The 27086-nt window shown below is 43.1% G+C and overlaps 1 protein-coding gene across 1 annotated transcript; it reads right to left on the bottom strand.

The window, feature by feature from the left end:
• Positions 1–1244: 1244 nt before the first annotated feature.
• Positions 1245–17906, bottom strand: LOC135557279 (muscarinic acetylcholine receptor M4-like). The gene is made up of 2 exons (XM_064990496.1): positions 17630–17906; positions 1245–4713 (listed from the first exon to the last, which is right to left on the bottom strand). The coding sequence occupies exons 1-2, from the start codon at positions 17682–17684 to the stop codon at positions 3167–3169; spliced, it is 1602 nt and encodes a 533-aa protein (XP_064846568.1). The 5' UTR covers positions 17685–17906; the 3' UTR covers positions 1245–3166.
• Between the last annotated feature and the right edge of the window lie 9180 nt (positions 17907–27086).

The raw sequence follows: 27086 nt of genomic DNA, 5'->3' as shown, positions 1-27086 counted from the left end.
ATCTTGCCTATGCCGTTTGGCCATCGCTCATCAATACATTTTTATGTACATATTCTTATTCATTCCTTCACCCTTGTGTGTATAAGGTCGTTGTGAAATTGTTAGATTGCTTGTTAGATATTAATGCATGGTCGGAACTAGAAGCACAAGCATTTCACTACACTCGCATTAACATCTGTGACAAATTTAATTTGATTTAATTTGATGATTTGATTTGATTTTAAGATGTCAATAGCTCCAAATTAGTATGACATAAAAACCTCAAACCAACTATAAATTGTGGAAATTCATATACAAATATTGCACACATCTAATAGGTGTGCAACATTTAAATATTTTCCCATTTACATTGTGTAATATATTGACGGTCCGAAACTAGCCCACAGATAGACTATCCAAAGTCAAACCAACTTTGCCACAGTTACAACGTCTGGCTGAAGCTGATTGGCGAAAGAAGTTGGCTAGCTTGTTAGCTAGCCTAGGCTATACCCAGACATAAGACTTGGTTAGACTGTTTCAAGTTATCTAGAAGGTAGAGTGACTGTAACTGTGTACAGTTTTGGCAGAGTGAATGTACAAATGCCTCCCACCTGCAAACACACATAAAAGATACCCACATCAAAGCACGTCTTCAAGACCCAAATCTCATTCTCAGTTTAATTTGCTAATGAGAATGATTGTAACCGAGGCAAAATCAATACTTTCAGCCCCCTTTAATAAGAACATGATTTCATTTCAGGACCTGTCATGTTCACTGCTATGTTACTGTTGACCTGTAAGATCAAGTAATAAAATGTATGGCACTAGTTGAAAGATAATGATGCCAAACGTCAGGCGATGTCTCATCGTTATTGCGTGGAAGAGGCATGGTTGAATGAGTAAACCAAGTGGCCCTTAAAACAGGGCAAACCAGACGATTTGTTATAAAGCCCACAGGGCCTTGCTGACCTGGAGTTGTGGTGCCCTGATTTGTGCTGCTGTGTTTTGGCTCTGAGGGTCCTGCTGGATCTGGCACTCCCCTGGGCATTAAGCACGGCCATTAGCTCATACTGTGTCACTGTTCGGTCACCGGCCCCAGCTCTTCTCCCATTGTCTCCAACAGATATCACTAACTGTCAATGTTAACTCTATATTCCATAGTATGACTGGTAATACTCGTAGTGTGCAAAATATATTCCATTAATACTGTATATTAAATCAGAAAGCATACTGTACATGTAAAATCATTTCAAAAACTATTCCAATGGTACACAATCTTTATTAAGCATTAGAAAAAGATACAATCCTCTGTACACTGTCTCTGGATGGTTGTTTTATGGGAGGCCCATATTACAGGAAACTGTGGTCATGTTTTACACTCTCCCGTACACCCCTTATTTGGGGTCGCACCCCGCCTGTCATGCCAATGTTATATTCATTAATTAAAGACAGATTATTCATCAAGCTTTACCACCACAGTAATCACTCCATGATCATTTCAAATCAGTTTTATATGGATGCACATCCGTAGCTGGTCATTTTACATTACAAGGTCACGCCCAAACAATATCCATTATTTTCCCCACTACTCCCTACTTTGATGCATTTAGTGCTTTGTCAGAAGGTCCTTCTTTGAAAATGCATTGAACCAGTTAGATAAGCTAGTAATGTTACCCACATAATCATTGGTGTGATGAAAGTGATTATAGGCTGGGGAGGTACAAGCTGGACTTCACACATTGTAATCCAACATGGAGAGTAGTGACAAAGTTACAAATATAAGGGACTTAGTCACCAATGGCATTCAAAACAAAAACAACTGCTTAAATGTTTTCCCATAATTCCTGACTTTACATCAATTTAGAAATACACTCTCTTAATATCTCTTGCATATACATACAGTTATATATATATATATATTTTATATTCAATTTGTAAAATTAGGTGTAAACCACAAACATAATACAAGAGAGGTACAAACATTCAGATATGAGAGAAACTGCACTTTTTAGAGCATACAATGGCCTTCTATTTACACATTCTTAATTTGGCAGGAGATAACATAGAAAATATGTTGAATACTCTCGAGATAAGTATCCCCTATAAACAAGGGTTTGTTTTTTGTACCGGTAGTTCCATTCGCAGTGAAGGCTAAATACATTTTTAAAAACACTTTCAGAATTGTGAATCTGGCAAAGAATTAAAGCTTTACCGTTGCCTGTGGGTGTTTCTCCTTGTAACGTAACAACGAGATACATTAATTGTTTGGAGCCAAACACTGGTTGTTAATTTATGCCATGGCCTTGTACTGCCATCAACAGTTTGTCACCTTTGAAGATCATCTTTGAGCAAAACAGATACGTCAATATTTTGGTCAGTGGGAGGTGAATGGAAATGCATACTGTACTTTCAGGGGTAACAACTTATTTCAAGTCATCAGCAGTATTTTTGCAGTACTTGGACGTACGTGCAACTAGCCTTGAGATTAGACAGTCTGCGACGACAAAGAATCCATATCGTCTTTTTCTCTCCATGTTATGACCACATATCACATTATGATAATGACTCACTGACGTGAGGGAGTGCCTCCATTTCTGCGAGGAGTTAATAACGCTCTCGACAATACGGAGGAGGGAGAGGAGGAAATGGATAGTTGAATTAGACATCTCATGCTTGTTTCATTTTATACTGTTGTATAAAGGAAGATTTCCAAGCTCCTTTTTAAATGTGTCTTTTGCCGTACACCCAGACATGATGTAACACTGCCCTCAGTGTCTCTGGTTAGGTGGTGGTATCTTGGAGAGGTGTTGGCCTGGCCTTTGTCTACTGACATTCAGCTGGGCTTCTTGAAGATTGTAACCACATTTCAGTGGATACGAATTAGTCCTTGTTGGTCTTCACATCAAGGGTCCATAACTTTAGCTGATCTCAGATTCTTCATTTGAACGATCCTCACATTGGACTTCATATTTATACTGTATCATTTGGACATAGATATGATGTTACTATCTTCTGTGGCTAAGACATCTCAGAGGAGCATTGAGTGTGACATAATTTCATAAGCATGACTGAGGAGGAGGCTTCCCTGTGGAGGCTCCCTCCTCCCCTCCTACTGTACCACTCAGCCCTCCAGATGTCTCAGTAATATTTCCCCTCACCAGCCCTACTACTGTATGTATGCTCCAGCTCATCTTGTTCCAATATTCTTATACTGGCACATGAGGAGGTTCTTGAAGGTCTTCTTGAAGGTGGCATTGCAGAGGGCGTAGCAGGCTGGGTTGATGGTGCTGTTGACGTAGCACAGCCAGTAGCCGATGGCCCACACAGTGTCTGGGACACAGGAGTGGCAGAAGGTGCTGATGAGCACCATGACATTGTATGGGGTCCATGTGAGGATGAAGGCAAGTAGGATGGCGAAGATGGTTTTGGTCACCTTCTTTTCCCTGGCTGCCATCTGGCGCTTCCTCTTCACCTGGCTGCGGGCAATACTGGCAAACTTGCGCGCCACCTTCCGGGGACGGTTGACTGGGATAGAGCGGCCCTCGCTCCCCTGGATGGGTGGCTGAATCTCGATGGCGGTAATGCACTCGTCACCAGCCTGCTTGGTTACAATCTTGATCTTGGACCATTTAGAGGTAGGGTTGAGTTTGACGGTTGCAGCTGCAGGTGCAGGTGCAGGTTCAGGTTCAGGTGCAGGAGCAGGACCTGGTGCAGGAGCAACACCAACCCCCCCTCCGACAGTGGCTTCACTGTTGGCCCTCTCCTTGGCGTTTTTTGGGGCAATGCTGGCTGTGCTGGAGTCATTGGAACTCTCTTTCTCTTCTCGTTTGACACTAGCGTCAGCCTTGGTGGAAACAACAGACTCATCAATCTTGCCATTCTTCACAGCTTCACCAGTGTTGCAGGACTCCAGACTGGGCTTGGGGGACTGGTTGTTGTTATTCTGTCTGTTAAGGATGTGGCTCTTGAGTGGGTTAGGTATCTTGAGGCCCTTCTTCTTTTTCTCAGCCTCAGGCTTCTGCTTGGACACCCGGCTGCGGCTGGCCAGAGAGATGTGGATGTAGAGCACCATCATGATGACCACAGGCAGGTAGAAGGCAGCAATGGCTGTGCCGAAGGTGACGGCAGGGTTGGAGAGAAACTGGATGTAGCACTCTCCTGGTGGAACTGTGCGCTCTCCAACAATAAACTGCCAAAACAGGATAGCAGGGGCCCAAAGAATGAAGGAGAGAACCCAGGCACCTGCAATCATCAGCCCAGCCATTTTGGTGGTCCTTCTGGCTGGATAACTCAGGGGCTTGGTGACACAGAAGTAGCGGTCAAAGCTAATAATAAGAAGGTTCATGACAGAAGCATTGCTCACCACGTAATCCAGGGCCAGCCACAAGTCACACGCTACAGGTCCCAGGGGCCAATAGCCCACAATGATGTAGACAGTGTAGAGGTTCATGGAGAACGCACCAATGATAAGGTCTGCACACGCCAGGCTAAACAGAAAGTAGTTGTTGACAGTCTGGAGGTGCCGATTGACTTTAATGGAGAGCATCACCAGGATGTTGCCTGTGACAGTGACAAAGCTAAGGGAGCCTGTAACCAGGGCGATGAAGACCATCTCCACGGCTTTATAGGGGCTTCCCACCACCTCCTCCCCCGCCACACAGGTCTCATTGGTGCCAGAATCATTACAGCTGAGGTTGGCTGAGAAGACATCACTGGAAATGTTGCTCAAGGAGCCTGAAAAGGAAGCACAACGATAACAGTATGTTATTTCTGGATGCTTAGCACAAACCTCCCAACATATCCACTGTTATGTAACATATTGCCCTCGGCGAAATGTTCTTCGCCAAGACATTTTCATTCTTGAAATGTGATACACAGTATGAAAGTCTGAAGACATTATAAAGCGCATAGTACTATATGTTTTCACTTCCAAGTGAAGAATAGCCTGGTTGGGTTTTCATCCTTGGTTATGTGTTCTGGATTTATGGGCATGTGCATATGCAAATGAGTATTTGCAGTCCAAATTAGATCTAGTAGTAAAGGTTTAAGCCTTTGACAACTTGAGCTATGCATGCCTGAGTTACTTTACAGATCCTTCAGTTTACCTAGCTCCTATGAACAAATTAGTAGACAAAAGGTTTATGACATGAACATGGGCCTGGACAGCATTCCTGGTAAATGGCCTTGGGTGAGGAGGGTTGGGTTCGTATTGCATTGCTCCTCAGTGATGTGTTCTCCCGCATGCTCTGTGCAGCTGTCTGTTCATTCAGTAAGATATCACGGAGAACTAAATTAAGCACAGCACTAAACATCAACGCCTCTTTCTGGTCATTTAGATTGACCCAAAGGTTAATTATTTAAGCCTCTCTAAAACAGTTGAGATTCTAAGTACTTAAAGGTATTTTCCCCTTGCACACTAATGAAAAACAACGGATAGAAATACACCAGCTGAGCCTGCGATGTAACTTTGACGTGTAAGAAAATGTGACACTGAGCTCAAATTATGCACAATTAGCCTACCATTAGCATTGAATAGTAATCCATTTCCTTTCTATCGCGGATGGCTATCTGTGTCAGCAATGGATCCCCCCCACATTAAATATTGAGGTACTGTGAATATAAAAGGCATTTCCCTAAGTGTCGTCATCATCGGCACAGCACCCCGATACTCCGCGGAAATGCTTAGTTGTCAGCCAACTGTAAAGCTTTGTAATGCAAACAGAAAAGTTACAGGGGTAAGTCCTGACACAAGACACCTCCACTGTACAATACTAGCTTGAGGAGGACATACTGTTGAAAGTGTAGCTGAGTCGGTCTCTGCTCTGTCTAGGGCTCTACTAAAGCACTATAGTTAACTATTCTGTTTGTGGTGTTGTAGTTTGGAAATCCAACTGTATAAAACATGATCAAATAATTCAAAAAACAACAATGGTAGAAATGCAAGGCAGGGCGTAGAATGACAAACAAACCCCATTCGATAAGAAGATCAAATTATACAAAACACTAGCTAACAACTTCCCATAATCCATATTACAACTATGTGTTACTGCAACATGTGTATGCCAGTATGTCTTTAGTAGAGCTGGATGGTGTGATTGTATGATTCCATTGAAATGCTGCCCTCTAATGGTAAAGCAGTGTTTTGCTATGGGATACAGGAGATCTTATCAATAATGATCAAAGATATGGCCCCTGTCTTTCAGTCGGAATATAGGATGTGAAATGCTGCTTCTAATGCTCTCTGCCTTCTGTTGTTGTATACTGCTCTGACCTCCAGAAGGTGGAACAGAGAATGAGGGTGTCGGTCCATAACTGAGAGGCAGAAATCAAATGAAACCACCTATGGTCATATCGTAGGTTTGTTCTTTTTCACTGTTCAGCCAACTTTGAAGTTAAAAATAACTCAGAGGGGATCAAACCAGTCTAAAATCCATACTCACTTGCGGGGCGGTAACTGAATAACTCATTCTTTTTGATTCCAGCCAGACAAAGATGGCGGCTGCTAACTTTAAAATTGCTCTTAGTTTCAGTATCTTGCAGTGTTCAGGAGTAGTGAACTACATGTAGTTCAACTAGTAATTTAACTTCAATATGCAGTAGCTTGGTGGAAGTAGCTTGGTAGTGTTGCAGTAGTTAATTACATTTTTGCCATGTAGCGGTGTCGCTAACTACTGGAACTACACACTACGTTTTTGCTAGATTAACTGAAAAAAGCGTTGAAGGGAAGAATTTCCTTTATTTTTCAGACCTGCGTAGTTCTCACTTGAAACATGTTTTTTTGTGTTTAAATTACACATTCTGTTAACATCTGACTGCAGAGTGATCTGTTCTTGCAATTTGTATTTTAAATATGATGATCTTTCACGAAGTGGTTTGGATATAGTGAACTACTTTTTCCAAAGTAACTTGAGTCAAGTAAACTATATATTACATACTATATACTATACTTTTGTATAGCTTAACTTTTTCTTGTGTGAAGTAATTGGTAGCTTTGTAAACTACACTGCTCAAAAAAATAAAGGGAACACTTAAACGACACAATGTAACTCCAAGTCAATCACACTTCTGTGAAATCAAACTGTCCACTTAGGAAGCAACACTGATTGACAATAAATTTCACATGCTGTTGTGCAAATGGAATAGACAACAGGTGGAAATTATAGGTAATTAGCAAGACACCCCCAATAAAGGAGTGGTTCTGCAGGTGGTGACCACATACCACTTCTCAGTTCCTATGCTTCCTGGCTGATGTTTTGGTCACTTTTGAATGCTGGCGGTGCTTTCACTCTAGTGGTAGCATGAGACGGAGTCTACAACCCACACAAGTGGCTCAGGTAGTGCAGCCCATCCAGGATGGCACATCAATGCGAGCTGTGGCAAGAAGGTTTGCTGTGTCTGTCAGCGTAGTGTCCAGAGCATGGAGGCGCTACCAGGAGACAGGCCAGTACATCAGGAGACGTGGAGGAGGCCGTAGGAGGGCAACAAACCAGCAGCATGACCGCTACCTCCGCCTTTGTGCAAGGAGGAGCAGGAGGAGCACTGCCAGAGCCCTGCAAAATGACCTCCAGCAGGCCACAAATGTGCATGTGTCTGCTCAAACGGTCAGAAACAGACTCCTTGAGGGTGGTATGAGGGCCCGACGTCCACAGGCGGGGGTTGTGCTTACAGCCCAACACCGTGCAGGACATTTGGCATTTGCCAGAGAACACCAAGATTGGCAAATTCGCCACTGGCGCCCTGTGCTCTTCACAGATGAAAGCAGGTTCACACTGAGCACGTGACAGACGTGACAGAGTCTGGAGACGTTGTGGAGAACGTTCTGCTGCCTGCAACATCCTCCAGCATGACCGATTTGGCGGTGGGTCAGTCATGGTGTGGGGTGGCATTTCTTTGGGGGGCCGCACAGCCCTCCATGTGCTCGCCAGAGGTAGCCTGACTGCCATTAGGTACCGAGATGAGATCATCAGACCCCTTGTGAGACCATATGCTGGTGCGGTTGGCCCTGGGTTCCTCCTAATGCAAGACAATGCTAGACCTCATGTGGCTGGAGTGTGTCAGCAGTTCCTGCAAGAGAAAGGCATTGATGCTATGGACTGGCCTGTCCGTTCCCCAGACCTGAATCCAATTAAGCACATCTGGGACATCATGTCTCGCTCCATCCACCAACACCACGTTGCACCACAGACAATCCAGGAACATGCCCAGGCGTTGTAGGGAGGTCATACAGGCACATGGAGGCCACACACACTACTGAGCCTCATTTTGACTTGTTTTAAGGACATTACATCAAAGTTGGATCAGCTTGTAGTGTGGATCAGCTTGTGACTCCAAATCCAGACCTCCATGGGTTGATAAATTTGATTTCCATTGATCATTTTTATGTGACTTTGTTGTAAGCACATTCAACTATGTGAAGAAAAAAGTACTTAATAAGAATATTTCATTCATTCAGATCTAGGATGTGTTATTTTAGTGTTCCCTTTATTTTTTTGAGCAGTGTACATTCGGTGGCCAGTTTATTGGGTACACCACCCCATTCACGAAAATGGTTTGCTCCTACAGACAGTGAGTCACGTTGCCATGGCTTGCTATATAAAGCCGGCAGACAGGCATCGAGGCATTCATTTACTGATCGAATAAATGTTAGAATGGGCAAAACGAGTGACTTAAACAACTTTGAGCGTGGTATAATAGTTGGAGCCATGTGAGCCTGTTCCAGTATATCAGAAACAGCCCTCCTGGGCTTTTTGTGCACAACATCCAGTCAGCATCAGTCCAATGGTCAAAAGCAACTTGTTGATGAGGGAAGTCCAAGGAGAATTGCAAGAATCATGCAAGCTAACAGGCTGGCCACAAACATGCAAATAACGGCACAGTACAACAGTAATGTGCAGAATAGCATCTCGGGAACGCACAACTCATCGGTCCTTGTCACAGATGGGCGATTGCAGCAGGCGACCACACCGGGTTCCAGTCCTATCAGCTAAAAACAAGAAGAAGCATCTCCACTGGGTACGGGATCGTCAACACTGGAAAATTGAGGAGTGGAAAAACATTGCCTGCCCCGATTCCTGTTGAGTCATGCTGATGAGTCAGGATTTGGTGAGAGCAGCATGAGTCCATGGCCCCATCCTGCATGGTGCAGTAGTACAGGCTGGTGGTGTAATGGTGTGGGGAAGGTTTTCCTGGCACACTTTAGGTTTCTTAATACCAATAGAGCAACGTTAGAACGCCGCACCTTGTACAATCCATGCTCTGAAGAATTCAGGCTGTTCTGGAGGCAAAGGGTGGTACGACCCGGAACTAGATGGGTGTACCTAATAAACTATTTTAGAGAGGCTTCCCCAACACTGGTATCTTGGCTGAACACATTTGTGTGAGGTTTGTGTTTTTACCTGCCTTCAAGCTCTGGAAATGTGAACCTCTTGACAACATGGTCCCAAAAGTCTGTCCGTGAGGGATTCCTCAAATAAAGGAATGTGTTTAGTTAACTGAAATTAATGATGTAAAAATGTACCTCTGTTAAGTGGGGAGCTAATAGAGTTTACATCCCTCACAGCCACCCAGCTTAAGGAGAACAGTGACTTGACTTTAAAGAACAGTGACTTGGTTTTTTTCAGATGTGAATAACTGAGCCCACTGATCGAGGTTCTACTGTTCAGGTGTAAAATGGTGTAAGCATGTAAGGATTTCAGGGGATATCCATAATTAAACAGACAACTTTTATGTATTTCAGTCCCTGCCAAGGGATTATGCAATTAGAAAGAAATAGTTAAATATACAGTATATAGGTGATTTTCTTACAGTATAAAATCTCAGAATTACTGTTCCTGGCTCTAGCAATGTCTGTGATATCCTTGTGTCTAGCAAGAGAGAAGCAGATGCACTCCACTTGAAAGCCCTCAATGCCAAAATTGCTAAAACACATCCGCCACAGGCCAGATACTGTTATTAGGCGTTTTGGTCTTTGATGCTGCAGGTAAAATACTATATTTTATCAAATACAGGTACATATACATAACAGGTCATTTATCTCAGTGATTTTCAGTTTCAGTTTCTAATAAGTTTGATCCAGTTCCTGTTCGACCAATATCAAGAAGTTTTCTACTTTAAAGACAACGGCTCACTATATACAGTTATAGTCGGAAGTTTACATACACCTTAGCCAAATACATTTAAACTCAGTTTTTCACAATTCCTGACATTTAATCCTAGTAAAAAGTCCCTGTCTTAGGTCAGTTAGGATCACCACTTTATTTTAAGAATGTGAAATGGGATATTACTCCTATCAAACTTTACAGTCGGCACTATGCATTTGGACAGGTAGCGTTCTCCGGCCTAAACCGAGATTCGTCCGTTGGACTGCCAGATAGCAAAGCGTGATTCATAACTTCAGAGAACATGTTTCCACTGCGCCAGAGTCCAATGGCGGCAAGCTTTACACCACTCCAGCCGATGCTTGGCATTGCGCATGGTGATCTTAGGCTTGTGTGTGGCTGCTTGGCCATGGAAACCCATTTCATCAAGCTCCCGATGAACAGTTATTGCGCTGATGTTGCTTCCAGATGCAGTTTGGAACTCAGTAGTGAGTGTTGCTTTTTACATGCTACGCGCTTTCAGCACACCGCGGTCCCATTCTGTGAGTTTGTGTGGCCTACCACTTTGCGGCTGAGCCGTTGTTGCTCCTAGACGTTTCCACTTCACAATAACAGGACTTAACAGTTGACCAGGGCAGCTCTAGCAGGGCAGAAATTTGACAAACTGACTTGTTGGAAAGGTGGCATCCTTTGATGGTGCCACAATGAATGTCATTGTGAGCTCTTCAGTACGGGCCATTCTACTGCCAATGTTTATCTATGGAGATTGTATGTCTGTGTGCTAGATTTTATACATCTGTCAGCAACGAGTGTGGCTGAAATTGCCGAATCCACTCATTTGAACGTGTGTCCACATACTTTTGGCAACGTGATACTTTTTGGGTAAGTATTTCCCAAGAGAAAGCTATATGCCTATACCGTAGTTATCCAGACTGTTACGGTTCCAGAACCCCGGATAGATATTTCTCTACATAACTTGCCAAAGCTGAACAGCAGGATGCCACAAACAGCAGATGCTGCTGACAAATACTTCCATTCATTAATCAGGAGTTCAAACAAGGACTATAGTCACTATTTAGCAAAATAGGATTACTCCATCTTCTGAGACACTTTCATTTTTATGGTGGATTTGAGAGTAGAATATTAATCCTTGTATGCAGTATCGTCTAATAAACATAACGTTGAACACAGAGACTAAACTAAGGCCTAAATAAAGACTAAACCAGGGGATTAGGGCAATCACATGCAGAAAATCAACAACGAAAATATATGTCATATGCACTGGGCTGTTATGCATTTCAAGCATAGGTTAATCAAGCTATTCTTGGGTGAGCCTACTTAAGAATCAGTTGTAGCATTGTCGTTGTCTACATTGTCGTTGTCTACATCTACAGCAATTAAGGTAATGCTAGCAAACAGTATATGCAGGAATCATGCTCTCTTGCGTTGGTCTTCTGAACTATTGAGACTACACAACAGGGACAGCCTCTCAAACCCTGTAAGGCAAAACTGGCCCATGGGTGGTTTGAGTTAAAAATTAAAAATAAAGATATATATTTTTGGGAAAAACGATCTCAATTGACATTTAAATTACTAAAACAAAATCAAAACCGTGTAGAAATGATAATGGACCCACATTTATCATCTCTTCACTCTGTCCAGCTTACTAACAGTCATCGAAACAAAAACTAGAGAGTCAAGGAGCATCGGAAATCCCAAAAGTGATGGATAGAGAAATATTTTCTGCACATTTTGATGGAGATGGTTTATAATACATTTTAAGTGCGGATGCGGCCAGTGTGGCAAACGAGTTTGAAACCCCTGCTCTAAGGGTACATTTTGATGGGAACACACTCTGAGCTCTAAACATTAGGGAGGGCCTAATAATAATACTAAATATAGGATGCATGGCTCAGTGAACATCCCCTCTGCATGCTGTAGGGATCCTCTTCTGTGCTGTAAGCTGCTTGATATGGTACATGTTCTACCTTTGATTCCCTTTATTCTCATTATCCAGGCTTTCATGCTGTGCCATGTAACTACCTGCAGAGAAACATCGCTGCCACTGGCATAACTCTGCTGGGCCATCAGGAATGTCCTGGGCTTGTTAACGAGAATGTCAAACGTAGTTACTGTGTTCATGACCAAATAAACGTATATTTAAGAATTATGCGAAACTTCTGATGGTGTGGTTAAAAGATGATTTAGTGAAAGAGAGAGAAAAAGAAAGAGAAAGAGAGAGAGTGAGACGGATAGAGGAAAAGAGGAAGTCTGTATGTCATGTCCATATGTCATGTTGACATTCATCATTCAAATTCAAGTCAAAGACATGTACTGTATATGTGATTATTAACTCTCTAATCTAACTCATTTATATGAGAAGGTGGCTGTTTCCAGTCGCTTGAAGAACCTTTCAAACTCTTGACATGTTCTGGATTGACTGACCTTCATGTCTTAAAGTAATGATAGACTGTTACTATTTGAGCTGTTCTTGCTATAATATGGACTTGGTCTTTTACCAAATAGGGCTCACTTCTGTCTACCACTTCTGTATACCTTGTCACAACACAACTGATTGGCTCAATCTCATTAAGAAGGAAAGAAACTCCACAAATTAACTTTTAATAAGGCACACCTATTAATTGAAAAACATTCCAAGTGACTACCTCATGAAGCTGGTTGAGAGAATGCCAAGCTGTCATCAAGGTAAAGGGTGGCTACTAAAACATATTTTGATTTTATTTTAAACACTTTTTTGGTTACTACATGATTCCATACAGTACGTGTTATTTCATCATTTTGATTTCTTCACTATTATTCTACAATGTAGAAAATAGTACAAATAAAGACAACCCCTTGAATGAGTAGGTGTGTCCAAACTTTTGACTAGTACTGTACATGTTTTAGTTCAGTTACGGCCTTGACTGGCTGTTCTCCCTCCGACTTTAGTGTGGATTGTGTCTTTGTCACAGCCCCTGTGCCAACATGCAACAACAATGCGTTAATTAAATCTGATCTTAGTTATAATGTCAGTAGCTACTGTGGCTTTGATGAGAGAGGATGCTATAAATAGAGGATGTGGCTACAAGCAGGTGTTGCGCAACGCTGATAGGCAACTGCTGACATTACAATAAGAGCCATGCTTTCTTCAATTAAACCGTATGTAATTAAAGCTGCTGCTGCTGTAGCACAGCAGCATTATGAATAATGAGGCCCTTCTATGACATAGCAATGGACATAAACTTCGTACTACTGTAGCTCTGAAATAAAGATCAAATATATGAGAGGGAGAGAAAGATGATCACATACCATAGAATAGTGTAGTTATTGCTAACCATTGTCTTGAAATAATCTGTATCATGGAGGGAACTAGTGCTGAGCCATTCGTGCTTTTTGAGGTTGGTTCAGTTTTGGGTCGTTATTACAAAATAATCACCATCTTTGATGTTTTTCAACATTACATGCATTATGAAATAATGACATTACAAATATTTTAGAGCTTTTTAATGAAAATTCCAAAGCCAAGAATAGTGAACATTCAATTGCCAAAATGTTCCATTGTCTCTGTCAGGTCCACATTGGCTAGACATCAATAGAAAATGAAATTATACAATATTATTTTTCATTCCTTTAAAGTCACAATCTCATCTCTGCTCAGGCAGTAGCAGCCAGCCAGACAACCATCTAACGGTATCTCTGTGCTTCCCATACTGTACAGTCTTTGAGTCACCCTATTTAGCTAGGCTAGCTGGTTAGCTGTCTAGCTAGTAGCTGTTTAAGTATGCTGCAGAGTTGTCTTACGAAATCACTTGACTAGTTATTCAAATAATGTTTCAACTTAAACTAGGCACACAGGCAGGAGACTACAGTAGCTGCTGGTAATGTACCATAACGTTGGATACCAACTGCAGATAAACCTCACAGAAGACGAAGACACAGGCGGGAGGCGGGGGTGACACCACTCGCTAGCTAGGACACCGGCAGACAGTAATCCTTCGCCCTTGCCTGCCGAACACTGCTTTCCCACAGTGCTGTTAACTTTACGGCGAGGGCAGGCGCTTGGCAGGCGGGGGCGAAGGACACTATGTAGTAGCTAGCCAGCTAACTAGGACGCCGGTACACAGGTGAGAGGTGGGGTGTCCTTCGCCCCGGTAGACAGTGTCCTTCACCCCCACCTGCCGTTCACTGCATTCCCGCAGTTCTGTTAACGTTACGGTAAGGTTACGGTGAGGTTGTCTGTGTCTCTTTATTTGTTACATCCCTTCCTCACAATGTTGATAGAGGGGCGCATTGGTGGCTGGTATATCTGTTACACCTGCTATCCAACGAGTCAACGTAATTTGTCAATGTATTGTGACATGGAAAATACATTGGATTTGAAAAAGTAATCAACAAACTGTTGTTTTGAGGGTGAAATTTCCATCACAGGATTATATCATCATGGTAACCACATTTCGGCATTGACAAACCTTACATAAAATATGTTGAATTTCCACCTTTAAAACAATGTCAGATCTTCAATGTTATTTCCACTATCAACATGTTTTTATACAGTAATTAGCCTAAAGTTAAAGCTATTTTAGAAACGAATGTAAAATTCAAACTTAAAATGACTAACACATCCATGTCCACATTTACATTTTGAGATTCTGTGACTATAAATGTCTTCTTATGTAATTATATTTCTAAATGTGTGCATGTTCAAGATTGCATGCATAGGTCCTCGCAGGTCTGTGGCATATCTTCACATTTGCTGTAATAATCTGTGCAGATTCTTGAACGGCATTGATCACTTGCACCATGGACTTGTAATGCAATCTCAACTGAAATCCAGGTAATTTGGTTCTGCTATTATATGAAGCACAGGGATAACACATTAAATCAACAAAATATCTACCATTGTATTCCCATTTGAACTTTGTTGTGCTTTTAAATGGTTGAAAGCATAGTGATAAACATTTGAAATTCAACTAACTTTTGGCTATATTTTTGAGCTGGTGAATATAGGTTGTAATCTCATTAATCGAGTTCTCAACCAAATATTCCCCAACTGTCCATGTTGAAATGATCTGGTGTGCCCAGTGGGCTGTCTCGTGAAATCTAAACCCTAGGAAAGATGATCCATCTCTCCCTGAGTCAGAGCTGACTAAATTCCTGGAGCTCATGAATCTGAGAGGGCATGGAATGTGTCCCCTAGGCATCGCTCTACACCCTGGCCTGCGTGTTAACTCATCCAGCCCAGTCTATGCCCGTTTGTGCCAGTGTGAAACATCTGTGCCCAGCGTTGGCACACAGTGGTGCTGCAGCAGATTCAGTCCTAAAACTAGGTTATGAAGCAGGCAGACAGGCAGGGGAGTATTGGAGTTAATATGGGGGTTGGGTGTAGCATATGACCCCATTAAAGGAGGAAATGTGTACACTACATTATCGCTCTGACTATAGTGTATACATATGGAGTTTATTTTGGGCTAAGCTAATTTCACCCTAGTAAACATCCTAGGTTCCACACATGCCCTAAATGATTGAAATTATGTAGTTGACTTTACTTTGACTCTTTCCCAGAGAACAGGCAGTCAATTCAAGAACTATACTAAAATTACAAACCAATAATCGAAAAAAAAGGGAATTTATTTTCAATGACTTCTCAGTAAACTGAAAAGTAGAAGCTATTTCTGAAATTTGATTCAAATCACTTCCTGACTTGACTGCATTCAATTCGAATTGAGCGGCTTACTTTGAGCCAAACCCTGGTAGAAAAGGCGTAGCCCTGACCAGGGGGTGGGGCAAGGAGATGGCCAAAAGAGCATCACAGATCTCTCAGCCTCTCACGTTCAATTAGTAAAATGGCTCCCTAATTGATGTATCTGTGTTGAAGGACAATGGCTTGCCTGACCCCATCCACAATCTGTCCTGTGCAGTTAATATCAGACCAGCTGAAAGTGTCCACCACGCCAAATGCAGCCACGCACAACAGCCATGGACCAAAACAGGGACAGGATTAGAACCCAGCACACCAACAAAAAACAAAAAAAACACACTCCACTCCTAGATTGTCACGAGATTGAGTCATAAAGAGGACTTCTGCTGTCCCAGCTGTGAGAAATTTGTTGAGCTCTGGGTGTCTGCCTGTGTGCGCTGCTGCCACTGATGATTGTAGAGGGGACACAAATCCTGACAGTTGGGATGCTCATTTCCGAGGGGCTGCAGGGAGAGCTTTGCATCTCAATGAGGTTCAGGCATTTCCCTGCACCAAAAAGCCGCCTTCAGCAAGTTTTAAACAGTTTAAAGCAGGTCTCTCAGGGATGCCCGGCAGCTGGGACAAAGCAACGGGGGGAGTAAGATGAATTGTCAAATGGCTTTGTGTCAGGTGCAGTGAGTATAGGGGACTGGGTATCTGCACTGTGATGCAAATGTCAATTGTACAATGTTTATATCAATTTATCTTAGACTACAGATGAATGTAAATTGCATCTGTTAGATGTAAATTAACATCAGCTCAGTTTTTGCATTGGGAGCTTTGGTTGAACTGGGGTTCCCTATAAGATCAGCTATGATCTAGAAACCTCAGCACCCCCAAAATGAAAAAAATAAATGCATTCATTCAACAACAGCAATGAGTCGGACATTTTAATGGAAGCAGAGAGAGAGCCCAAAATGGAGAAGCAAGTGTCACGCATTAATAATGTTGACATGAACTTCCTCAGAACCAGAAACATGCACCTCTCATAATTGGCCTGAACTCCAGTGGTCAAACATACACCCAATTAACTCATCAAATTATCTGAAGAGCGCTGTGAAATAATAGTTTGTTTCCATCTTACGTTCCATTCTTTCATTAGAACAACACTTTAAGCAATTGTGTCTGAGATTTCAAACTTCATAATCTACGACTACTTAAACTGTTAGTTATACAAACACCACGAACGTAAGATGATCACCAGTTAGTACACATTTTATATATTTTTTAGATACGGATATATAGGCTACAGTTCATTTACTTCAAGTCGGACCATCTTTTAAAATAGTTTAGACACATATAGCCCACTAAAACATCACGTCGATAGGAACACAACATATTGAAAAACATGTTTATAGTTATTTTTATTTGTGCACATGGCAAGGGTTTATAGCCTAACCCAAAGACTGCTTACTCAAATATCACAGCCGAACCATACGAATTGATCGAGCGCACCTAGTTGCGCGATCTTTTCTCGGTCACTTTGATGTGCTATCAAATGGTGGACATTATTAAGGGGTGACACGGTGGTATTTCTGAGAACAATTAATGTAGTTGATTCCGTTATTGTTAATACATCTGCAAATAGTCTATCCTTTGGGATTCAACAATAATGTTCGTGATAACTCGGGGACAGGTTATTTGAACAGCCTTCATTTTCAAAAGTGGATTTTTCAGAATGCACACATAGTTTAAAACCTACAGACTATATTGTTTTCAGGGGAGTTCGATTTCCTCCACTTTCTGTCTAATAGCCCATCTTTCCCATTTGTTGTATTTCAAATGCGAAAAGTGCATTATAAATATGATAACTTACTGTTTAAGTTCCAGGGCGCAAGCCCACCAGCTCCAGTGCTGTTAGTGGGATTCATGTTGCATGTTTAGATGGTACTCAATCAGGCAAAAATCCCTCTCTCAATCTTACTGTAAGACGTTTTTCCTGAAGGATAGAGATGACGATGTCCCAATGTTGTGCGATATCATAATAATTGGCACATATTGGATAACATCATGCATTTTCATGTCAGAATGTCTTTCGGCAGGTACCAGAGAGAGCCTTGATAAGGAGAGTACAATTCCAAGTGACTGGTGACCGAAACGCCCCGAGCTGAGGTGTGCAAGTCTCTCTCGAAAGAGGCAGTTCGGACTCCGGCAGATGTGCCCTCATCTGTGAGAGACTGATTTTTTCTTCTCCAAGTTTGCATGCTCACAGACAACGAGAGAACGGACTGTTAATGATGTCATGCAAGTCTAACCAATCACCTGAAGGCCTAGTGTTATTCCTTTTCGCTCAATCTTCGCTTTGTGGAACTGAAAACGGGTGTAGAAGGCTCCAGTTCAAATGTCATTTTCCTGAGAACAGATCTAACTAAATTGTGTATTATGATCTAAAATGGTTGCCTATATTTGGTCATTTCTTCGAAGTGGCGTAAAAAAAAGTTGTGGATTAGTGGTCCAGTGCTGTGTTAGATGTTTGTTGCAAACTGTCTGATTTATTTGCTCTTTAGCCTCGTCTAGGTATTTCAGTGCTTTTGACAATGTAGCCTTGTAAGAAAAATCTAACTCAATCTCTTGAAAAACGTTAGCTAATACGTGCAGTAACCGTTTCACGATATCAGGTACTTCAAATAACCAAGATAACAGGATGATGTCGTTATAGAACAGGCGCGCCATCCAGTTTTCAGCACCATGGCCAGCTCCCTTGTAAATTGAGTTTGCGTGCTTCAAGGAACACACCAAGACTATGCTACTGTGTTAAACTCATACATACAGTTAACTTCCAAAATAAAGGAAATACCAAAATAAAGTGTCTTAATACGGCGTTGGGCCACCACGAGCCGCCAGAACAGCTTCAATGCGCCTTGGCATAGATTATACCTACATGTGTCTGGAACTGTATTGGAGGGGAGCAACACCATTCTTCCACAATAAATTCGATCTTTTGGTGTTTTGTTGATGGTGCTGGAAAACGCAGTCTCAGGAGCCACTCCAGAATCTCCTGGAGATTCAATTGTGTTGACATCTGGTGACTGACACACACACACACACACACACACACACACACACACACACACACACACACACACACACACACACACACACACACACACACACACACACACACACACACACACACACACACACACACACACACACACTTACTTTAAACCTGAGATCTCTTCTTCTAGCCATGGTAGCCAAAATAATGGAAGAATTGTTATACATTACTCTAAGCATGATGAGATGTTAATTGCTTAATTAACTCAGGAACCACACCTGTGTGGAAGCACCCCACTGGGCACAAACTGGTTGAATCAACGTAGTTTCAAGATAATTTGTCGACATATTGTGACGTGGAATTTGCATGGAAAATACGTTGGATTTGAAAAAAGTAATCAACATAAACTGTTGTTTTGAGTGTGAAATATCGACCACAGGAATATGTCGTCATGGTCAATATAGATAAACCTTGTATAAAATATGTTGAATTTGTACATGTAAAACAACATCAGATCTTCAACTTTATTTCCACCGTCAAAAAATATATATAGTGCCTTCAGAAAGTTTTCATATACCCTTGACTTTTCCCACATGTTGTTATGTTATTGTCTAAATATGAAATGGATTAATTTATATTTGTCATTGGCCTATACACAAAACCACATAATCTCAAAGTGCAATTGTTTTTCGAATTTCTTACAAATGAATTACATATTACAAGATGAACTGTCTTGTGTCAATAAGCAATTCACTTTTGCCCCTACCAAGTGTTATGTTTGGGGCAAATCCAATACAACACATTACTGAGTACCCCTTTCCATATTCTCAAGAATAGTGGTGGCTGCATCATGTTATGGGTATGCTAGTAATCATTAAGAACTGAGGAGTTTTTCAGGGTAAAAATGAAACAGAATGGAGCTAAGCACATTCATCCTAGAGGAAAATCTGGTTCAGTCTGCTTTCCACCAGACACTGGGAGATGGATTTACCTTTCAGCAGGACAATAACCTAAAGCACAAGGCCAAATCTACACTGGAGTTGCTTCCCAAGAAGACAGTGAAAGTTACTGAGTGGCCGAGTTACAGTTTTGACTTAAATCTGCTTGAAAATATATGGCAAATTGTTGTCAAGCAATGATCCACAAACAATTTGACAGAGCTTGAAGAAAATAATGGGTAAATAAAGTACAATCCATGTGTGCAAAGATGTACAGAGAGAGACTTAGAGAGACTTAGAGACTTACCCAGAAATACTCACAGCTGTAATCACTGCCAAATGTGATTCTATTGACTCAGGGGAGCGAATACTTATGTAAATGAGACATTTCTGTATTTAACTTTCAATACATTTACAAACATTTCTAAAAACAAGTTGTCACTTTGGCATTATGGGGTATTGCATGTACAGTGGGGGCAAAAAGTATTTAGTCAACCACCAATTGTGCAAGTTCTCCCACTTAAAAAGATGAGAGAGGCCTGTAATTTTCATCATAGGTACACTTCAACTATGACTGACAAAATTAGAAAAAAATTCCAGAAAATCACATTGTAGGATTTTTTATTCATTTATTTGCAAATTATGGTGGAAAATAAGTATTTGGTCAATAACAAAAGTTTATCTCAATACTTTGTTATATACCCTTTGTTGGCAATGACAGAGGTCAAACGTTTTCTGTAAGTCTTCACAATGTTTTCACACACCGTTGCTGGTATTTTGGCCCATTCCTCCATGCAGATCTCCTCTAGAGCAGTGATGTTTTGGGGCTGTTGCTGGGCAACACGGACTTTCAACTCCCTCCAAAGATTTTCTATGGGGTTGAGATCTGGAGACTGGCTAGGCCACTCCAGGACCTTGAAATGCTTCTTACGAAGCCACTCCTTCGTTGCCCGGGCGGTTTGGGATCATTGTCATGCTGAAAGACCCAGCCACGTTTCATCTTCAATGCCCTTGCTGATGGAAGGAGGTTTTCACTCAAAATCTCACGATACATGGCCCCATTCTTTCTTTCCTTTACACGAATCAGTCGTCCTGGTCCCTTTGCAGAAAAACAGCCCCAAAGCATGATGTTTCCACCCCCATGCTTCACAGTAGGTATGGTTCCGGTTGGAGCGAGCGGTCGCATCTACACTTCGGTCCGCAGGTAGTATAACTTTTCATTACATTTCATTACATTTCGTTATAGTACAACGGTTTGATTTGTCTTATCTTAGCAATTTCTTCTTAGCTAGCTACATAGCCGTCTTTGTATCAACGACAATTGCATATTATCGTATTTCGTCGTCCTAACGTATCTGCCCAGCAGCTAGCTAAGCAGCTAGCTAACATCCACTGTCCACTAGCACTGTAGAAACTATTACACTCAACTGAACGACTCGATTAGCGTAGTGTCAGCTAGCTACATAGTTGTCTTCGCTGTCTTCGTATCCAAGATAATTGTGCAGTTTAGAGTGTGTAGACTTAGAGTGATTATCTTAATTTACCGAGGTTAGCTAGCCAGCTATTTGTCGTCCTTAACGTAGGAAATGCTGCTAGCTAGCTAGCCAACAGCTAGCCAACCTCTACCGAATTGAACTCCAACTACCCGGTCAACATTCCGCGTCGCTCCACAGGTAGTATCACATTTTCATTTCACTTCATTACAGTACAACGGTTTGATTTGTTTGATCGTAGCTAGCCAGCTACATAGCCGTCTTTGTATCTAAGACAATTGTGTAGTCTAGAGCGATTTTCTAGGTTAGCTGGCCAGCTATTGTCGGTCTTTCAACGTAGCTAGCCAGCTAGCCCCCGAATAGCAGCACTGTAGTAACTATTACAGTACAACGGTTTGTTTTGTTTGATCGTAGCTAGCTAGCTGCATAGCCGTCTTTGTATCTAAGACAATTGTGTAGCCTACAGCGATTTTCTAGGTTAGCTGGCCAGCTATTGTCGTTCTCTTAACGTAGCTAGCCAGCTAGCCCCGAATAGCAGCACTGTAGTAACTATTACAGTACAACGGTTTGTTTTGTTTGATCGTAGCTAGCTAGCTACATAGCCGTCTTTGTATCTAAGTCAATTGTTTAGCCTAGAGCGATTTTCTAGGTTAGCTACATCGCAGCCACTACCAGCTAGCCTACTCCAGCAGTACTGTATCATTTCAATCATTTTAGTCTATAAGATTCTTGCTACGTAAGCTTAACTTTCTGAACATTCGAGACGTGTAGTCCACTTGTCATTCCTATCTCCTTTGCATTAGCGTAGCCTCTTCTGTACCCTGTCAACTATGTGTCTATCTATCCCTGTTCTCTCCTCTCTGCACAGACCATACAAACGCTCCACACCGCGTGGCTGCGGCCACCCTAATCTGGTGGTCCCAGCGCGCACGACCCACGTGGAGTTCCTGGTCTCCGGTAGCCTCTGGAACTGCCGATCTGCGGCCAACAAGGCAGAGTTCATCTCAGCCTATGCCTCCCTCCAGTCCCTCGACTTCCTGGCACTGACGGAAACATGGATCACCACAGATAACACTGCTACTCCTACTGCTCTCTCTTCATCCGCCCACGTGTTCTCGCACACCCCGAGAGCTTCTGGTCAGCGGGGTGGTGGCACCGGGATCCTCATCTCTCCCAAGTGGTCATTCTCTCTCTCTCCCCTTACCCATCTATCTATCGCCTCCTTTGAATTCCATGCTGTCACAGTTACCAGCCCTTTCAAGCTTAACATCCTTATCATTTATCGCCCTCCAGGTTCCCTCGGAGAGTTCATCAATGAGCTTGATGCCTTGATAAGCTCCTTTCCTGAGGACGGCTCACCTCTCACAGTCCTGGGCGACTTTAACCTCCCCACGTCTACCTTTGACTCATTCCTCTCTGCCTCCTTCTTTCCACTCCTCTCCTCTTTTGACCTCACCCTCTCACCTTCCCCCTACTCACAAGGCAGGCAATACGCTCGACCTCATCTTTACTAGATGCTGTTCTTCCACTAACCTCATTGCAACTCCCCTCCAAGTCTCCGACCACTACCTTGTATCCTTTTCCCTCTCGCTCTCATCCAACACTTCCCACACTGCCCCTACTCGGATGGTATCGCGCCGTCCCAACCTTCGCTCTCTCTCCCCCGCTACTCTCTCCTCTTCCATCCTATCATCTCTTCCCTCTGCTCATACCTTCTCCAACCTTTCTCCTGAGTCTGCCTCCTCAACCCTCCTCTCTTCCCTTTCTGCATCCTTTGACTCTCTATGTCCCCTATCCTCCAGGCCGGCTCGGTCCTCCCCTCCCGCTCCGTGGCTCGATGACTCATTGCGAGCTCACAGAACAGAGCTCCGGGCAGCCGAGCGGAAATGGAGGAAAACTGCCTCCTGCGGACCTGGCATCCTTTCACTCCCTCCTCTCTACATTTTCCTCCTCTGTCTCTGCTGCTAAAGCCACTTTCTACCACTCTAAATTCCAAGCATCTGCCTCTAACCCTAGGAAGCTCTTTGCCACCTTCTCCTCCCTCCTGAATCCTCCTCCCCCTCCCCCTCCTCCCTCTCTGCAGATGACTTCGTCAACCATTTTGAAAAGAAGGTCGACGACATCCGATCCTCGTTTGCTAAGTCAAACGACACCGCTGGTTCTGCTCACACTGCCCTACCCTGTGCTCTGACCTCTTTCTCCCCTCTCTCTCCAGATGAAATCTCGCTTCTTGTGACGGCCGGCCGCCCAACAACCTGCCCGCTTGACCCTATCCCCTCCTCTCTTCTCCAGACCATTTCCGGGGACCTTCTCCCTTACCTCACCTCGCTCATCAACTCATCCCTGACCGCTGGCTACGTCCCTTCCGTCTTCAAGAGAGCGAGAGTTGCACCCCTTCTGAAAAAACCTACACTCGATCCCTCCGATGTCAACAACTACAGACCAGTATCCCTTCTTTCTTTTCTCTCCAAAACTCTTGAACGTGCCGTCCTTGGCCAGCTCTCCCACTATCTCTCTCAGAATGACCTTCTTGATCCAAATCAGTCAGGTTTCAAGACTAGTCATTCAACTGAGACTGCTCTTCTCTGTATCACGGAGGCGCTCCGCACTGCTAAAGCTAACTCTCTCTCCTCTGCTCTCATCCTTCTAGACCTATCGGCTGCCTTCGATACTGTGAACCATCAGATCCTCCTCTCCACCCTCTCCGAGTTGGGCATCTCCGGCGCGGCCCACGCTTGGATTGCGTCCTACCTGACAGGTCGCTCCTACCAGGTGGCGTGGCGAGAATCTGTCTCCTCGCCACGCGCTCTCACCACTGGTGTCCCCCAGGGCTCTGTTCTAGGCCCTCTCCTATTCTCGCTATACACCAAGTCACTTGGCTCTGTCATAACCTCACATGGTCTCTCCTATCATTGCTATGCAGACGACACACAATTAATCTTCTCCTTTCCCCCTTCTGATGACCAGGTGGCGAATCGCATCTCTGCATGTCTGGCAGACATATCAGTGTGGATGACGGATCACCACCTCAAGCTGAACCTCGGCAAGACGGAGCTGCTCTTCCTCCCGGGGAAGGACTGCCCGTTCCATGATCTCGCCATCACGGTTGACAACTCCATTGTGTCCTCCTCCCAGAGCGCTAAGAACCTTGGCGTGATCCTGGACAACACCCTGTCGTTCTCAACCAACATCATGGCGGTGGCCCGTTCCTGTAGGTTCATGCTCTACAACATCCGCAGAGTACGACCCTGCCTCACACAGGAAGCGGCGCAGGTCCTAATCCAGGCACTTGTCATCTCCCGTCTGGATTACTGCAACTCGCTGTTGGCTGGGCTCCCTGCCTGTGCCATTAAACCCCTACAACTCATCCAGAACGCAGCCCGTCTGGTGTTCAACCTTCCCAAGTTCTCTCACGTCACCCCGCTCCTCCGCTCTCTCCACTGGCTTCCAGTTGAAGCTCGCATCCGCTACAAGACCATGGTGCTTGCCTACGGAGCTGTGAGGGGAACGGCACCGCAGTACCTCCAGGCTCTGATCAGGCCCTACACCCAAGCAAGGGCACTGCGTTCATCCACCTCTGGCCTGCTCGCCTCCCTACCATTGAGGAAGTACAGTTCCCGCTCAGCCCAGTCAAAACTGTTCGCTGCTCTGGCCCCCAATGGTGGAACAAACTCCCTCACGACGCCAGGACAGCGGAGTCAATCACCACCTTCCGGAGACACCTGAAACCCCACCTCTTCAAGGAATACCTAGGATAAGATAAGTAATCCTTCTCACCACCCCCCCCTTAATGATTTAGATGCACTATTGTAAAGTGGCTGTTCCACTGGATGTCAGAAGGTGAATTCACCAATTTGTAAGTCGCTCTGGATAAGAGCGTCTGCTAAATGACTTAAATGTAAATGTAAATGTAAATGTGTTCTTTGGATGCAACTCAGCATTCTTTGTCCTCCAAACACAACGAGTTGAGTTTTTACCAAAAAGTTATATTTTGGTTTCATCTGACCATATGACATTCTCTCAATCTTCTTCTGGATCATCCAAATGTTCTCTAGCAAACATCAGACGGGCCTGGACATGTACTGGCTTAAGCAGAGGGACACGTCTGGCACTGCAGGATTTGAGTCCCTGGCGGCGTAGTGTGTTACTGCTGGTGTGTCTCTGCAGGTCATTCACCAGGTCCCCCCGTGGGTGGTTCTGGGATTTTTGCTCACCGTTCTTGTGATCATTTTGACACCACGGGGTGAGATCTTGCGTGGAGCCCCAGATCGAGGGAGATTATCAGTGGTCTTGTATGTCTTCCATTTCCTAATAATTGCTCCCACAGTTGATTTCTTCAAACCAAGCTGCTTACCTATTGCAGATTCAGTCTTCCCAGCCTCGTGCAGGTCTACAATTTTGTTTCTGGTGTCCTTTGACAGCTCTTTGGTCTTGGCCATAGTGGAGTTTGGAGTGTGACTGTTTGAGGTTGTGGACAGGTGTCTTTTATATTGATAACAAGTTCAAACAGGTGCAATTAATACAGGTAACGAGTGGAGGACAGAGGAGCCTCTTACAAAAGAAGTTACAGGTCTGTGAGATCCAGAAATCTTGCTTTTTTGTAGGTGACCAAATATTTATTTTCCACCATAATTTGCAAATAAATTCATTAAAAATCCTACGTGATTTTCTGGATTTTTTTTCTTCTCATTTTGTCTGTCATAGTTGAAGTGTACCTATGATGAAAATTACAGGCCTCTCTCATCTTTTTAAGTGGGAGAACTTGCACAATTGGTGGCTGACAAAATATTTTTTTGCCCCACTGTATATGGGTGAGAGAAAAAAAATGTCATCAATTTTGAATCCAGGCTGTAACACAACAAAATGTGGAATAGGTCAAGAGGTATGAATACTTTCTGAAGGCTGGGCAGCACCTCCTACTGGAGCAATGATCTATCTACAGCTACCCTTTGGTCTAGTTATGATTTTTGTTACGGACTATTACCAATGTGCTATTGTAACAATGATTGTTGATAGATCTCCACTTAAAAACTAAATAGATTCAGTGTTGCTATCAAAGTTATTCCAAAGGGTAGGTCTAAAGGGGACAAATGAAATGTGAACATATTTTATCACTCATCTCATCCATTATGCTATTTAGGCTTACCCGTAACTGCCAAAATAAAGAAAACACAAACATAAAGTGTCTTAATAGGGCATTGGGCCTCCATGAGTCAGAACAGCTGGTGGTGGAAAACGCTGTCTCAGGCGCCACTCCAGAATTTCCTATAAGTGTTGAAATCTGTTGACTGAGACAAACAAACGGCATATGGTTGACATTGTTTTCATGCTCATCAAACCGTTCAGTGATCACTCGTGCCCTGTGGATGGTGGCATTGTCCTCCTATGGGGGCATAGCCATGTTAGAATCAAAAATGGCCTCACCAGCATTTTTATACATGACCCGAAGCATGATGCGATGTTAATTGCTTAAGGAACCACACCTATGTGGAATAACTTGCTTTCAATATACTTTGTATCCCGTTATTCCATTATTTTGGAAATTACCGGTATATAGCATTTACAAAGTTCTTAACAGCTATTGCTTCAATTCATCCTGGGATTCAACTTGAAATAGACAACAATATCGACATTTGAAGGAGATGTATCTTCTGCTTGGATAGTTCCATCTGTGCCACTGACTTAGTTGGGATTTAATTTAAGTTTGTCTACAAATTAATAATTGATATGTTGGATTCACGTCTCAATCGCAACCAAAAATCAAAGGTAAAGAACAGGACTAAATCAAATCAAAGTTTATTTAAAGTGCATTTAAAGTTTGATTTGATTTAGTCCTATTCTTTA

This window comes from Oncorhynchus masou, chromosome 1, assembly GCF_036934945.1.
Source record: "Oncorhynchus masou masou isolate Uvic2021 chromosome 1, UVic_Omas_1.1, whole genome shotgun sequence".
Taxonomy (NCBI): domain Eukaryota; kingdom Metazoa; phylum Chordata; class Actinopteri; order Salmoniformes; family Salmonidae; genus Oncorhynchus; species Oncorhynchus masou.
The sequence above is the reverse complement of the archived record's forward strand: the minus strand, read 5'-3'. Positions and strand labels throughout refer to the sequence as shown.

Coding starts and splice junctions, on each gene's coding strand:
- LOC135557279 (XM_064990496.1), bottom strand. CDS start 17,684: ATGAATCCCACTAACAGCACTGGAGCTGGTGGGCTTGCGCCCTGGAAC. Junction 4,714..17,629: donor TGCGCCCTGGAACTTAAACA/GTAAGTTATCAT, acceptor CTTCCTTTTCAG/GCTCCTTGAGCAACATTTCC.